The following is a 17311-nucleotide window of genomic DNA, read 5'->3' on the forward strand; positions in this document are numbered from 1 at the left end:
TTTATACGGTGTCACAGAGGCGACATATGTTTTTTTATTAATCACGTGCACAGGAGATACTATGTCGTGAGTAATTTAATCGTGTTCACGAAATTATTAAGTCGTGCGCGCGAGTTACGATGTTATGCACACTAGTTACTTAGTCCTGCGCATTAGTTAATTAGTAACTAACTATTTCTCGGGAATCTAACATCCGCAACCCTTATAAAAAGATTTCTATAAGATCTTGGCAGAATCCTATTCAGTTGTTTCCGCATACGTATACATATTGCTCTCCCTTGACATTACATGTGTCTAAACCATGTCTATCTCCCTTCTACTACTAGATATATATTGCTAATACTTAAGTTGTACGCACGAAATACAAAGTTACTCACGAGTTACATAGGAGTGCGCATATGATAATAAACAAGGTGCGCAAGCGATACGGTGTCGTGAAACAAATTATTAACTCGTTTGCACGAGTTACTAAGTTCTGCATATAAATTACTAAGTCGTGCGCACGAATTGCTAAGTCGTGCATACAAGTTAAATGATTGATGTGCACGAGCTACTAAGTCATTATGTGACATCAAAATTTATAAGAGATTTTTTACTGGCCACTAAGGGACTAACGGCAATGGCTCTATCAAGTAACAAAACGCAGGGCGGCTTATTACTTTGCAAGTTATGGATTGAACAAGGACTTTAAATTAAGCGTCATTGTGAATGAAAGTGAAATTAATATCATAAATTCGTTACATAAATTACGTAAGAGATATATGGACAAGTACAGCCAGAATAAGATCTATATGAGCCAATTCGTAATTAAGCTTTATGCATCTAAAACTGGAAAAGGGGAGATTTCTAGAGAGCAATAAAACAAAGCAAATAGCTGAAAGTTGCAGACTCGGTTTTATAGCGTCTTTTAATGAGAGATATGTCATGAACACTTAACAAAGTTCTAACTACGATGATTTTCTTTTTTCAAAATATTGTTTTGATAATCGATTTTAATTTTTACAATTATGAAAAACAACATTTTATGTTTTGTTTCATGATGTTTGCACCGTTATGTGAACTTTATTCGCAGAAATAATGACATATTCAATATTATTATTATATAAGATATACTATGTTCATTTTGAATAAAATAATTCTATTGCAGAAATATAATCTAGATCATTCTTATTGATCTTAATTTTTTTAACAAGTGAATGCACTAACTTAACATATTAAAGTCCATTCCCTATGTTGGTCCTTTTGTAACGAATTTCTTTTTTATTATTATACTATACATTCATGTTTTGTCAAAGATTTAATTTAACTAGTGTATATTAATTGTTTCAACAATGATAGAAACTTCAATTGCTTAAAAAGACATTACAACAATAAATACATGAACATAAGGTTCGCTTTTTTTTGCTGCAATAAATTTCAATCAGTCTTTGTTTGCTATTAAGATACTAACATAAACTAAAAATAATATTATGCAAACTAAAACATTGTATGAATAATATTCGTCACAACATATATAGACACATCATAGATAAATTGACAATTTTCGACTTATTTCACAAAACACTACTGTTATTAAGAGTCTAAAGAAATGAATTGAAGCAGTTTTCATCAAAACGATTACGTTAAACGTCTCCTTATATCACTGAAATCAGATTTTACTCCTATCAATGTTTATTGATTTTTTATAAATTAGTAACTGACAAGTACTCCACTAAATGTGTTTATCCTGTATGAGTCTTGTTGTTGTCGGCGGTTAGAACTGACGCTGTGGATTTGACCCAATTTTTTTCTTCTGATCTAACTCTAAATATTCCTCTAAAATTATTACAGCCATGACTAACATTACCATAGTTAGCATCTGCTGCGATAACATTACCTTCCAACACTAGGCCCAAACAGGAATATTTTCCATTATAAACACATGTATGAACATCAAACTGGTACAGTTCTCCAACAGGTGCTCAGAACAAGCCCGACTGGTCTATTTTTTGTATAAATAGTTATACTAGCAATATTAATGACATTGATGAAAGTCATTTAAATGTCGATCAAAAAGCAACAACATAATAACGTTATACACACCATGTTTTTCCAGTAACGAAGGAATGATTTTAGGTTCTAATTTTTGTATAATAACTTTTCAACTGCCGTAAAAAAAAGACATAAATGTAACCATTTTTATTGAATATTTTCAATAAGTGAATTCACTAACTACAAATGAGAATTTTCATTCTCTAGGTAAGTTCTTTTGTAAAAAACGAGTCAGTTCTTTTAATAACACTATGCATTCATGCAGTTTTTAACTACAATCTGTAGCGATTCAAACATGACATGTCTCCTCTGTGATTACTTAAAACATGTTTTACAATTAGAAAGAGGCCGTTTAGCACATATCAATATTTTGAAATATCGTATTATAGCAAAATTGAGCTGAATATATCTTTAAATTATTTTAGTCGTCAAAATATTAGTAAGATACTATTCAAATTTGTACAAATTAAGATCAATGGTTCGTTATAGATTTAATCTAACTGGTTACATAAACATAAAAAAATTCAATGTTAAATAATGCAGATCAATAATACCTACATGAACATAAGATTCGCTTTCTTTGATGTTATAAATGTTAATCAGTCTAAATTTGCTATAAAGATACTAACATAAACTTATATCAACAATATGCAAACTTAAATATTGTAATGAACAATATTCGTCACAACAAATATAGACACATCATAGATAAATTGACAAAAAATTGACTTATTTCACAAAACACTACTGTTATTAAGAGTCTTAAAAATGAATTAAAGTTTACACAAAAACGTACGTATATACACTGAAATCAGATTTTGCTTCCATCACTGTTTAATTGATTCATTTATAATTCAGTGATTGACAAGTACACCGCTAAATGTGTTCATCCTGAGTGAGTTTTGATATAGCTGGTAACCAGAGCTTGACGATGTTGATTTGACCCAAACTTTTGATCCTGATTTTACTCTTATTATTGCACCAAATGTATTACAGCCAAAATTAGCATCACCAAAGTTAGCATCTGCTGCAATGACGTTACCTTCCATCACTAGGCCCAGATAGGAATATTTTCCATTATAAGCACATGTATGAACATTAAACTGATACAGTCCTCCAACAGGTGCCGTGAACAATCCCGTGGATGTGTCGTAACCTGTTCCTTCGTTATTAAATGTCTTCTCAAATATGAGAATCTCATCTGTAGTATCAAGATACAGGTCTGTCAAGTGATGTGCATAGAAAGCGATAGCAGGTTGTTCGAGTTTTCCTGAGAATAGAAATAGTATTTTTTTTGTATTTTATATCTAGAATATCTAACTCAAGGGGCCTATGCAAGCAACAAAACCTTATATTTATATTCGGCCAATATCTGTAGAGTTTAAATAATTTAAATAATTAAAAACTAGAATTTGTGAATGTAAACAAAATTATCTGGACGCCAAGTTAGAAATTTACATATGGAGCAACATTGTTTGTTATATCAACATTGTTTGTTATATTTTATTGGCAACGGGATATACCAATATAAAATATGAGTCAAGTTAGCAACAATTTAATTTGCTATGATCTTTTGTAGACAAATAGTAATCAAACACAATTGATATGCAATAGGTAACAATACCTTGGAGTTGAATAAGTTTCTTTTTTTCAGCCTCGTTGCCACTAGTCAGGGTTTTTCTTGTTTCCTCAAATAATGTTTTGAACGATTCTGAAATAAAGTATGAAAATTATATTAACTAATATCTAACCAACGTTCAGGGTATTAAGATTGTAAGTTTACTACTAAGGATCCTATCTCTATAGTTGCTATAATTTCGGTCTCCCTTGGCAATTAAAAAAGTAAAGCATGTATCATTTATTATTTTAATGTCATTCATTACATGCGCTGGTTATTGTTTAAAAACAATTAATGGACATTTTAGGCGTATGTGTGATTTTTTTGTAGAAACTCGTACATTCAATGTCATTTTTGCAACATTAATAGTTTTATGCATTGTATATAGTTTACAGAAAGTTAAAGATTGCAGAAATATATTGTTTGTACTTTTTTGTCTCGCTTTGACTCAAATTTACTATTCCAAATAGTTATTAAGATATACAATGAATTTTCATCTATATTACCAACAATTACAAATTTATACATTATTAGAAACATGCACAAAGTAAAAAGTTTATTTCTTATTTTATTTAAACTATTTCGGTTATTTGCAACATGTTAATACATGTCATGAAATGGTGCCATTTCGAAGATAGTTCTTTAGTACATTGACTTTAGTACATCATTACGAGAAGTAACAACACCAATTGAACTGTGCAATATAATTGGCTGGGTAGAATAGTAAAATAACATCTTATTTACACAATTATAAATCAATGTAATGAATTAAGCTCAGCCAAAAAACGTTAAATACAATATTTAAAAGAGGGGGTGTATACAAAAGCTGTAATTCAGTGTTTAAAGCACGAGAATTTTCCAAGAAATAAATCTCATAAGTTTGGAGCTGTTACGCTAGGGGGAGTTACTCAATTAAACGTTATATATTTAAAATTCATCGTTTAGCTCCCTTGACTGAGACACCACAAAATACAATAGTTTGATATATAAAGTATCTTAAACTTTGCATTCAATAGTTTAAATTTGTTGTAAGAAATGTATATTTGATTTGATATATTTTTCTATTATACCTTCTCTCCTTTTGATCTCTTTGTCTCTTTTTAACATCTCGTCCGTTATGTTCCCTCTCATATCGGCAAATATGTCCGTGAAATCAGCAACTGTTTGTTTAATGTCACCTAATGTACTGATGATATTATCCTCAGTTTTCTTAATTTCATTCACCATTGTTTCTACCTTAATTTCAGTCCTAATCATTTTCTCTAAAAGCTGTTCTTCGTATGCAAATTTAGAACATACAGGCTCTCTAGCCTCAGAAAAATTATAACTATATATTCCAACGACAATAACAAACGCAAATAACAGTGAGAACCTCATTTTCATTAGGATATTTTAAAAATATGAATTAAAGTTTGAGAAAATCTCTTAATCGTATTCCTTGAGAGAAACAATCGTATTTATACAAAGAAATTTACGTTGTTATTTGAGTATGAGGCCCGTAATATATTTTAAGTTTAGTTATTTAGCAGAAATGCACTGAAATAAGGTCTCAGAGGATATCCCTCAGAAACAATTCGAAGACAACAGTTTTATTTTTCTTGACATAGACTGCACTTGAGAGTTAAATGACAGCACTATAAGAAAAAAATCAACATGTTTCTATTAAACACATAAGTTGATTCCAAGATCTTTTAGAATAATATATTGCCATAAAGAAAATAAAGTGCTGATCTGTAATACCAAAAGTTTTATTATACATTAATTCAAGTCATTATTTTTTTACATTGTCACAAGGAAATCGTGTAAAGGAAAGATTTTTTTCTTCAGAAAAATGAAAATTACTTGTTTTGATCGACACTTTTCATGAGAGATTTTATACATGCAATCCGCTGGCACCTGCTATATCAGTGTTCGTTTCTCCATACAATTATGTATTATAATCGATTATCCCGAGGCACCAAAAAAGTATGGTAACACTGAAATGAATTTTTGTATGTTAGAAAGTTACTTATCAAGTTAGTTAACAGAATATTGATCAATGTAAATGGGTACTAGCTTATAGATGATGATCCGTTTCTAGAGCTACCAATCATTACTAATTTTTAATGATATTTGAAACATCTGTGATATAAAAAGACTTTAACGTTACGCAAACTGTATGTGTAATTAAGGTCTCTTTAAACCTCGATTTAAGTTGTTGCAATCAATGGATAAAAAAAACCTTAAACATTGCTAGACTTATATAAAAAAAGGTAATTCATTTTTCCAGTGAAGAAACATAATGTTTACCATTTTAATTTGGCTTTATGCAGGTTTTTCCAGATCACTTATTATCACATATTCGCGGCGAAAACGTGTAATAAAGCCATTCAATAGAAACGATATTACACTAGTGTAATAACAATTTGATGTGACGTCATTTGCGTCTTATGCAAACATTGTGTAAACGCGCGCTAATGTTAGAGTTACACTATAGGCGCTTCATTGAAAAAATATATTTTTAACCGTTTATTGTTCTTATTTTAGATATGTGATAAACAAAATATCATATTCATGTAGATTCAATACTAAATTAATTGAACTCGTTGAATAAAACAATATTATGCTCGTCAGAGACTCTCATAATATGGGGTTTTTTTAACCGTTTAAATTTAATTTTGTAAAAAACCCCACTATAAAACCCCTTTAATATCCTTGTTTTAAAGTTTCAAAAATTTTGATTTTTTACCCAATTTTTAAACTTTTTCCTAGAAAAATAAAATTTTTAATAAATCAAACTGAAATAAAGGTTAAATTGAAAGTAATTTTTCAATATTTAATGGTTCATTTTAAAATAGCCCTTTTGAAATTAAATTTCTAAAATTTACGTTAAAAGAAGGATTTTTTTAAGAAAAGGCTGGCTGTTTTTAGATAATCATTATAAGTAACGAAAACATTAAATAGTAAATTTAAAAATCATATGAACTTAGCTGTAGCTTGCAAAAATAACAAACCCTTTACCGAACCAATTTTTATAAAAAAAAAGTGAACTATATCGATATCATGGAAAGATAAATTATTTTATTTTACTATTGTTAATTATTGTTTTATCTAAAGAACTGGGCGTATATTTTATAAACCTATCGTTACACCGGACACGTCTGTGATATAATTGCTCGCATTTCATAAAAATCATAACAAAAAACTATAACAATAAGGCGTTTCTTTGCAATAGCCTGATAAAGCTTTGGTGTTGGCAAAATGATAAGTGCTTTAATCAGATTCATTTACTCAACTTACATTATTCACGAGGTCTTATTTTTACCAAGATGCATTTCATCTTCTATAAGAGCATATAACATATTCCCGGTAGTAAATACCAAAGTTTCAACTCTTCACGAAAAGGTGCTATGTTAGAGAATTTGTGATGATATACTTAATTAATCTTTCCATTTAACAAACTAGCGTTATACCTGAAATGGAATTTAAGTAGCACGCTGTGAGATATAGAACTGTTAATTAAAATGACGGTATAAATATCATTAATAAATGGCCACACATACTGAATGCACATGATCACAAATTGTGCAAAAAAATAACCCGCAATATATCGAAATACACAGCCATATATCTTACTTGTTGACATTTGGTGATAAAACTATAAACATTATCAGTCAAATTTGACAAGAAACATGCCCACTATTTCTCTAAGTCTTAAAGGGATTTTCTTTAAAAATAGATTTTGTCCTTTTGATTTGTTTATAATATGTTAACTAATATGAAGGTATCAGCTTTAACAATACGTGTATGTGTACGCATTAACATAAAAACATTGAATTTAGATGCAGTTAATGTATTACCACTTCAACTCCTGTAAAAATAAAAATATTTTTGATTTAAATACAATGTAATACATTCTTTTATTACTACAATAACATCATTAAAGAAAAAAACATATATAGCATTAGGCATATTTTCTATTCACTACATAGATATTTTATATTATTTGAAATAAATGATGTTCGCCGAAATCGTGAGTTTTTATCAATAAACATTATAGTGCCTGTATAATTATAGGCTTAATGAATTAAAAACGTTAATGACATCAAAGGAATTTTCAGATAATATTGACTGCAAAAATAACATGATATTTCTTATAAGTATATATTTTCGTTTGCGTTTATCAAGTGTATTACATTGGAAGCTTTAATTGTTGTTACTCTTGAATTCTTAACAATATTATCATTCATTTCAAATATTTAAAACCTTGGTTAACAAGTACTACCATTTACAATTTAAATGTACAATAGAAAAGTTAAAAGTTTTCAAAATATTTCATTTTCCTTTACGATAATATTAATTCTCTTTGATTTATGTTATATTTCAAAATAAATTATACACTGTCATAATACGTTCAAGAGTGCTGATTCAAGCAGACATTAAACTGAAAGAAACAGAATAGATAATTTAAATTATGATGTTTAGAAAATGACCTTATATTATACATAATAATAATGATCCCATTGGAATTATAAGTACATTTTGCTATTTTACTTATAATATCAGTGCTGTTAAAGACATACAAGAAACAATTCATTAAGGCGAGTATGCTTGTTTATCTTTTTTAAACTGATAGGAGACTATTAGTAAGAAGCATAACACAACAAAGTTCACAAATTGAACATCTCTATCTTTATCATTAAATGTTTCATAATCATTTAATAAAACACTTACTTGTTGTAACCATAACACGAAACTTGTTTTAAAATAACGTATTGCCTAACTCATTTTTTATATTTCTGAAATAAAACTTTTGAAAAGAAAGACAGATTTTCTTAAATCGTATGACTTCCATCTTTCAACTTAATTTTTTGAATTTATATTGGCAAACAGTGCTTGCTAAAATGGTATATGAGCGTTATTCCATAAATCTCCAAGGTAGTCGTTAAGTTTATCTCGGAGACAAAATAACAAGCAAAACATTCCACATAATTATTTGATGATATCCGAATATTTCCGTTAACGCCGCCCGCCAGTTCTTTGTTGTACAAAGTCGCTAAGCAGTGGTTCGTCTGAAAGATTCAGTTGTTAACAATTAAAACAGTTGTAAAAATGTTTTAAGTATGTTGTTGCCTTCGGCCTCTGGTAACAGTTCCACATATTATCCCTGATACTTCGGTGCAACAGTTTTTACGGTTCCACAAACCCATGAAATAACTGTATTCTGTTAACCTTGACATTTTAATAAAGTATAATTATAACTAAATCTTTATTTTTGTTACTCTATTGTTTGAAAGAGTGCATTCATTCAAAGCATCGATAAACAAGTGATATTTACACAAATGTGCTGTTTCTGTTCATTTTTACTAGTTAAATTAGTTTCGCTCTAAGCATAATTTAAAGCAACATACTGACAGAGTGTTACCTGTGTTTGAGGTAACATTGAATAATTCTTATAAGTTTACTGCTCTCAATATAGAAAGTGTATGAAATATGCAATAAAATCACTGTTGATAATTCTTTAGACATATGACGTAACAGAAAATGACAAAGAAGAACCACAAGAAGGTGTTAAAGATACAAAGTCTTGCGTTCTACGAATTTTGTTTGAAATTAGATTGTGACGGTAATTACAAATAAAATGTTCTTAAAATATATTCATAATATGTAAGACAATTTCTATTTAAATCATTTATTACCAACCTATGAAAGAAAGAACTGTTTAGTGTAACGGAAAAACATATGCAATAATTACTGCAAATAACGGTTGTTTATTTTTGCTCATCTGGAGGTATGCAGCTTAACTAAAAACAGAAAAATCATAACCTGAACCTGATGTGATTATGATTCTCAGTCCATTGAAACAACTGACCTTAAATTATTTATGTTTCACATCAAATATTAACACTGAAATGAGTTTAATAAAGTTATTGTTTATGTGTTGATTTTTAATTTAGTTATTCACTAGTTATTCACTAGCAGTCCACTAAATGTGTTCATCCTGTATATGTTTTGATACAGCTGGCAGTTAGAACCTGACGCTGTGGATTTAACCCAAACTTTTGCTCCTGATTTTACTCTCACTATTGCATCAAACGTATTACAGCCATACGATGCATCACCAAAGTTAGCATCTGCTGCAATAACGTGACCTTCCAACACCAGACCAAGATATGCATATTTACTATACCAAGCACATGCATGAACAACAAATTGGTACAGTCCTCCAACAGGTGCCGTGAACAAGCCCGTAGACGTGTCGTAACCTGTTTCCTCGTTCGTGGATGTTTTCTCGAATATGAGAATCTCATTCGAAGTATCAAGAACCAGATCTTTCACGCTATGTGCGTAGAAAGCGATAGGAGGTTGTTCGAGATTACCTGAAAATAGAAATAATATTTTTTTTTGTATTTCATATCTAAAATATCTAACTCAAGGGGCCTATGCAAGCAACAAAACCTTATTTTTATATTCGGCCAATATATGTAGAGTTTTAAAAATTTAAATAATAAAAAACTAGAATGTGTGAATGTAAACAAAATTATCTTGACGTCTGAGAGTTAGAAATTTACTTATGGAGCGACATTGTTTGTTACATCTGTTCGCTATAAAAACTGATACAAGGAACTTATTCGCTATATGCTTATAAGGAACTCCGGATATAAGGAACAGATTTTGAATGTCCCGATGAGTTCGTTATAAGCGGAGTTTACTGTATATATTATTGACCACGTGATTTACTAAGATAAAAAATGAGTCAAGTTAGCAACAATTCAATTTGCTATGATCCGTTGTAGATAAATAAATATCAAACCCAATTGATATACAATAGGTAACAATACATTGGAGTTGAATAAGTTTCTCTTTTTCAGCCTCGATGTCACTAGTCAGGGTTTTTCTTGTTTCCTCAAATAATGTTTTGAACGATTCTGAAATAAAGTATGATAATTCTATTAACTAATTTCTAACCAAACATTCAATGGTATTAAGTTAGTTAGTTTTTCATGCAATGACACTACTGTGTCACATTGAAGGTTCCATCATTACCGCCGTATGAACACACTGCGTATGTTTCAAAATTCAAAATTTGACCATTTTTGTGATTAAATGTTGAATTCTGCTTCAGCCGGTGAACGGTAACTTGCAACTTCCATCAAACCGAGCCTGCAACATATTACAATTTCAAAGTTTAGCTTTGCTGTAGGAAATGTATTTTTGATTTTATATATTTGTATTATACCTTCTCTCCTATCTATCTCGTCATTTCTCTTTAACATCTCGTCCGTTATGTTCCCTCTCGTGTCTGCAAACATGTCCGTAAAATCAGCAACAGTTTGTTTAATGTCACCTAATGTACTGATGACATTATCCTCAGTTTTCTTAATTTCATTCACCATTGTTTCTACCTTAATTTCAGTTATTATCATTTTCTCTAAAAGCTGTTCTTCATATGCAAATTTAGAACAAAAAGGCTCTATAGCCTCAGAAAAATTATAACTATATATTCCAACGACAACAACAAACACAAATAACAGTGAAAACCTCATTATGATGAACACAGTTGTACCACAAAATCTGAGAAGCTTTCTGGATTTAACCTTTTAGCAAAACTTCATTTATTTACAAAAAAACATGTTTGTATGAATATGAGGCCCGTATATGCATATTTTAGCACAACCGCATGGAGTTCAAAACTTGAGAAACATTAATAGGTATTATCGTTCATTTAATATTTATGTTACAATAATGTTTCGGAAAATAAAATCTCAAAACTCGGGTCATGTTTGCACATACGCAATTAACAAAAACAGCCATAATATACAAGTATAGGCATAATTAAATATTTATTATTAAAACGACCTTCATCTTTTAGCTTTTGTGAGAAAAGAAAGTTAATTTCAAACTGTACAATACAATTTTGAAGAATTAAGTTTCTTTAAATTTGAATTTAATTTAATTCTAATTTTAAAAAGTTTGGTACTTACGGATTACCTGGAAAAAAGTCACACGTACCGAGTTCCGGAGAACATCTATTGTTCCAGTGACGTTAAACGAATCGTCGATAACATTAAAATAAGAGAAGTTTTTTTTTTCTAGATCAACAATGACGCTGTGGACGGCACGTGATCCAACAATTACTTACCTCTACTCAGAGAAATCGTCAAATGAAATCAAAACTGTTGCAGAATTGAGAACTTATCGACCCTTTAAATCGAACAATGAATATGAAAACTACATAAATCTGAATCTTACAGAACATGAACATTTATAATATAGCCAGTTTAGAAGCGGTATATTGCCACGCGGTATATTGCCACGCGGTATATTGCCACTTAAAATAGAAACTGATCGTTATATAGGAGCAATGGTTGAATAGAGGATATGTAGATTTTGTCCTCAAACAACGAAAGAGACGAAAAACATTTCGTCTTACAGTGCGCCATATAGAACAAATATATTTTGGAACATAGTTCTCTCACAAGACTTCGTTAAACTTGCAGACATTAAATTAAAACATTTAATTTGTGGAATTCCTTGAATATTGCTGAATTTGTTGTAATAGCTTATATCCACCGACGTACTGTAATGTACTGTATGGCTATATCATTATATGGTTTCTGGTGAATTTATAGACCAATTTAACCGGACGTTATGTTTGTTTTTTTCTTGTAGGTATGTATTGTAACAAATATGCACGTGTCACGATAATAAAATATTTACTTACATATGTACTTACTTATAAATATACAAATTTGTAGCGAAAACGAAAATAATTTTAAAAATAAATGTATTGTTACATAATTATATGGGGGATATTGAAAGAGCGTAGGTTCAATACTAAATTTTTAACAAGTTAAAGCGAGCCTTTGTCGAGAATAAAATCATTGTTTCAAAGAGTTCAAAAAATTTACACGATTATATATTTCTTTTAAAACACACAGAAAAAAGAATATTTCTTGCATTTATACTCTTGAGGTATAAAGCTAACATTTAGCGCATATTTACTATGTCTGTATAAAGTAAAGTAAAAAATCAGTAAACTAATTTTAAAGTATTTCATTTATTATGCAGAAATGAAGATCATACATTATTAAAGGGAAGAAAATGCTATAATTATGAAAAGTGACTTAAGTTATTCCCCTTCATTTGTAAAAATCACTATTTTCATTTAATTTTGTATTTCTTTTTTCTGGATTGTATTTATAGGCATTACCGAATTTCTTAAATATGAAAAATGTATTGAAGTTAAATTACATAAAATATGATAAAGATAGACAAATTATTCGGTATTATACGAGATGTATTTGAATGTTTTTTAGTAATTTTCTGTCTCATTAAACATTCTCACATTACATAAACTAAAGTATTTTAGTTATATATCATGATTTGTTAATGCCTGTAGTATCCATACAATATATGATGACGTAGATATATGTATCATGTTACATAGCCAATCTGAATCAGCCTCTTGAATACCAAGTAGTGTACAATAGTCGCTCGTAGTGAATAAACGTTTAAAATACACCGTGTTGCTTTCTGGGTCTCTGCTCGCAGGGACAGTAACGTCATTTATGTATTATATGATGTATTTTTGTATGTAATATGGTGATGAGCTTGTTATTTTTAAACCAAGAAATAAAATTTATGTTTTGTTCTTTTATGTTCTGTATAACGCAAACGACCTCACGTCGTGAAAAACCATGTTCAATGAGTTGCAAAACAGCCTGGGGTATGGGATTTATATTTATAACATGAACAAAAGGATATAAATTTCCAAACAATACTTTCAAAACAGTACATGTTGTTCAATACTTTATTGAAATTTTGTTACCTATTTTTTGTGAAATTTGCTTATAACCTTAAGTTTTTTTATTAACACGTATCTGTCAATGCAACAACATTCAGACACACATTTGTCTCATTGTTTCCTCCCAAAGTTCATTACAACATGGGATATTAAATATCCAGTTATAATATACGATGTCAAACATTTGCTGTCGAACAGTGTTTCAAAGTAAGGATTAAGTTAAAACTATAAATAGACTTGTGTATCCATCATATGATAGCGCATGATATTCATCAGATAATATTCTGTGCAAAAAAAAAAAATCCAAAAAGTACAAATGTATACATGCCATATTTAGTTGGAAACTCAACAATATAGTTGTTTATGTTTACTGATAAAACGGGTAATCAAAATATTCGTCGCATAAGATCATCATTGTATTTATGCTCTAATTCTTTACACTCAAACGAGCATAAATCATTTACATTCTTTAATAAAACACCTTTGAAAAAATAAATAACACAACACAGAGTTTAAAGAGGCTGGAGGGAGTATTTGTAAGCCGTCTCCACTAACCGTTTATTTTCCCAACCAACAAAAACAAAATTCTGGATCTACATATCAATTTTTGTTAAGACAAAAGTCCAAAAAAGCTTCTATATGACTAAGCAAATTCATCTGTTAAAAATGCCAAATACTTCGTGTAAAAGTAAAGAAATATAAACTTTCCAATAAAACTGAATAATAGAGTTTTGTAAAAACAGAAGTTTTTGGAAATGTTCGAAAAGTCAGGTTGCTGCGAGCGGGATACCCAACCCTAACTCCAACGTGGGAGGGGGAGGTATTGTTGAAGGATTAATACAGGCTCAAGACCAGCGGCTCCTTCGAACCTACCTAACGTAAAACCCAAATTTAGAGGTTTAAAATTTTTTGTCATAATGGAAAAAGGAAACGAATTTTGAAAATTATAAATAGACAAAAAACCACAGATAATTTGTCACTGAAATAAACTCATTTCATGTACATAATTATATGCAAACGGAATAATAATTCACAATGAATCAAAACGGAATTAAATGAATATGCCTCATCGATTTTGAAAGTCCATTATTTTTTTTTATTTTTTTTTACGTATAAAGACACACGTTTACTTTGCTCTGAGCTGTACATACTCCTGAAAAAGAAAACAATTGTAAGAAACATTTACATAACTTTCTGTATAATATGATCGAAAATATTTCAATATTTTCGGAAATTTCACATCTAAACGGCTTGACAAATAAACCTCGAATGCCCGCTTTACTAATTACAAGAAACTCGTGCACTATTGCCGCCAAAAACATAACTTCCGATTACTTCCTTATAAGGAAATACTAAGTTACGGTGTATGATTCCGATAATAAATACATGAATATTTGTAAAACAAAATCAGATATAAATGGAAAAGTTGAATGATTTATTCCTTCAGTTATCGACAAGTACTCCACTAAATGTGTTCATCCTCAATGAGTTTTGATGTAGCCGGCGGTCAGAACTTGAAGATGTTGATTTGACCCAAACTTTTTCTCCTGATTTTACTCTCGCTATTGCTCCGAAAGCACTACATGTGAAGTGATCATTATCATAGTTCATATCAGCTGCAATAACTTGACCTTCTAACACAATGCCAATAAAAGCATGGTATCCTTTATAAACACATGTATGCACAAAAAACTGGTACAGTCCTCCAACAGGTGGTGTAAAAAGACCACTAGAAGTGTCGTAGCCTGTTCCCTCGTTAATCACACTTTTCGTAAATATAATAATCTCGTCTGTTTTATCAAGAAGTAAATCTGCCACGTGATGTGCATGGAAAGCTATCGGAAGTCGTTCAAGTTTTCCTGATATAGAAACAAGTTAAGTAAGTACGTGTTTCCTAAAATTGTTTCTTTATGATTTATTTCTTGTTTGTATATTGGGTAATTTAATATAAACATATGAATTTTTTCATGCGTATCAATAACCGGTGGTTAAATTGAAAGAATAGCCAGACTTCCTGAATTTAATTTGTCATTCCATTTATAATATAAGCGTTGGGGAAATATCTCATGGATATCTACATATATGTAAAACATGATATCTTAAAGCTTTAATAGAAACATGTTTACAAAATATAGATGATGAATTGTATTCAAAATTAGTATATATACAAATAGCCATGTAATTAAATAAGTTTAAAGATGATGGCAGTACTAGTTTATTATTAACGCAAAAGGATAGTTAAATTCTTAATATTTCAAGCTGAATTTTGACGTTTTATAGTACAGTGTACGTGAATACACTTTAAAACAATCAATTGAATATCATATAATTAATCAAGATTTTATTAAACAAATTTTAGAAAATTATCATCCCGTGGATGTAGTATGAGAAAAAAATACCTTGAAGTTGAGTAAGTTCTTCTCTTTTAGCTTCCATGTCACTCGTGAGGTTTGTTCTTGTCTCCTCAAATAATTTCTTGAAGGATTCTGTAAATATTATATCAAAGTACAATTACTAACGGTTATCAAATTGCAATAAGTATTATATGTGTTATTATGTGTAAAGAAAGTTTTGCTGATAATACGAAACTTGATTCGAAATACATGCATATGTTAACATAGACATAAGTGTTACTTTTGAAATAAATATTTAGGGAAGCAAAACAACCTGCATTCTGATAGATATTCTAATTTTCTATAATCAAATTTCAGTTGATTTTTTCTAGTTTCCATTGGCTGGATTGTTGGCTATTTCCTGACGTAATTCAATATAAGATTAACGTAATAAAAAAGTTTTAGAAATTTTATACATGTTCATGCTTGTATTAGCAAATTGTTAAGCACGAGGTTGTTTATTATCAATCAATTTTATGAAAATTTACCATTTTCATTGTTGTTGTTTGTTTGTTTTTTTGTTTTGTTTTTTTGTTGTTGTTTTTTTGTTGTTGTTTTTTTGTTACATTATTTTCACCTTTCCCTTTATCTATTTTTTGCTTGCATTAATAAAAGTCATGCAATATTAACAAAAAAAAATTAGGTAAATATGTCAGCATTGTAACCGGTGTATGAAATGTGGCTTTATTTTAAAGCTTATGATTCTTTACGTTATAAATGTTCCATGCATTTGTCATATTACTGATTTTATCATTTCAGTTTTCATAAAGCTATAGGAACTATTAAGTTATATTGTGTCAGACTTAAACAACAATCAGATATAAAAATGCTAAAGATACAAGTTATTTTTCTTATTCCATCAGTAATATTTCAGTATACAAGTATCATTTTCTAACAATGTAGATCTGAGGTGTATATTTTACCTTCTCTCCTTTTTATCTCGTCACCTCTCTTTAACATTTCATCGGTTATGTTCTCCTTCATGTCTGCAAACATGTCCGTAAAATCTGAAACTGCTCGTTTAATGTCACCTAATGTACTGATGACATTATCCTCAGTTTTCTTTATATCATTCACCATAGTTTCTACCTTAATTTCAGTTCTTATCATTTTCTCTAAAAGCTGTTCTTCATATGCAAATTTCGAACATACAGGCTCCCTAGCCTCAGAAAAATTATAACTATAAATTCCAATGACAATAGCAAATGAAAATAACAATGAGAAACCCATTTTGATGAGGACAGTTGAAAAATAAAATCCGAGAAAGTAAATTCTGTGAAACATACTCACTGAGAGAAACAATTGTATTTATACAAGGAAATCTGCTTTGTTATTTAAGTATGAGGCCCGTAATAAATTTTTAGTATAGTTGTTTAGCATACATGCACTAAAATACGGTATCGAAGGAAATCCTTTAGAAACAGTTTGAGGGAACAGTTTGATTTTTCTTTATATAAACAGCACTTCCCAATTCATAGTTAA

General features: G+C 29.7%; 2 protein-coding genes across 3 annotated transcripts in view; both read right to left on the bottom strand.

Annotated features, from left to right (window-relative positions):
* Nucleotides 1-17103, bottom strand: part of LOC132749515 (heavy metal-binding protein HIP-like) — a 124630-nt gene extending 107527 nt beyond the window's left edge. The window contains exons 1-3 of one of the 2 annotated variants that reach the window (XM_060739312.1): nt 16753-17103; nt 15836-15922; nt 13865-15295 (exon numbers count right to left, since the gene is read on the bottom strand). In XM_060739312.1, coding sequence (XP_060595295.1) covers nt 14880-15295; nt 15836-15922; nt 16753-17059 — 810 coding nt within the window. In that variant the 5' untranslated portion in view covers nt 17060-17103 and the 3' untranslated portion in view covers nt 13865-14879. Of the gene's footprint in view, nt 1-13864; nt 15296-15835; nt 15923-16752 lie in introns of those variants that run through there. The other variant, XM_060739313.1, reaches the window with a different exon arrangement.
* Nucleotides 2886-5066, bottom strand: LOC132749517 (complement C1q tumor necrosis factor-related protein 6-like). The gene is made up of 3 exons (XM_060739315.1): nt 4720-5066; nt 3656-3742; nt 2886-3301 (listed from the first exon to the last, which is right to left on the bottom strand). Exons 1-3 carry the CDS (start codon nt 5030-5032, stop codon nt 2886-2888), a joined length of 816 nt encoding a protein of 271 aa, XP_060595298.1. The 5' UTR covers nt 5033-5066.
* Nucleotides 17104-17311: the final 208 nt, after the last annotated feature.

Source organism: Ruditapes philippinarum, unplaced genomic scaffold (genome assembly GCF_026571515.1).
Source record: "Ruditapes philippinarum isolate M1 unplaced genomic scaffold, ASM2657151v2 ctg4108_1_1_1_1, whole genome shotgun sequence".
In the NCBI taxonomy this organism is placed as follows: domain Eukaryota; kingdom Metazoa; phylum Mollusca; class Bivalvia; order Venerida; family Veneridae; genus Ruditapes; species Ruditapes philippinarum.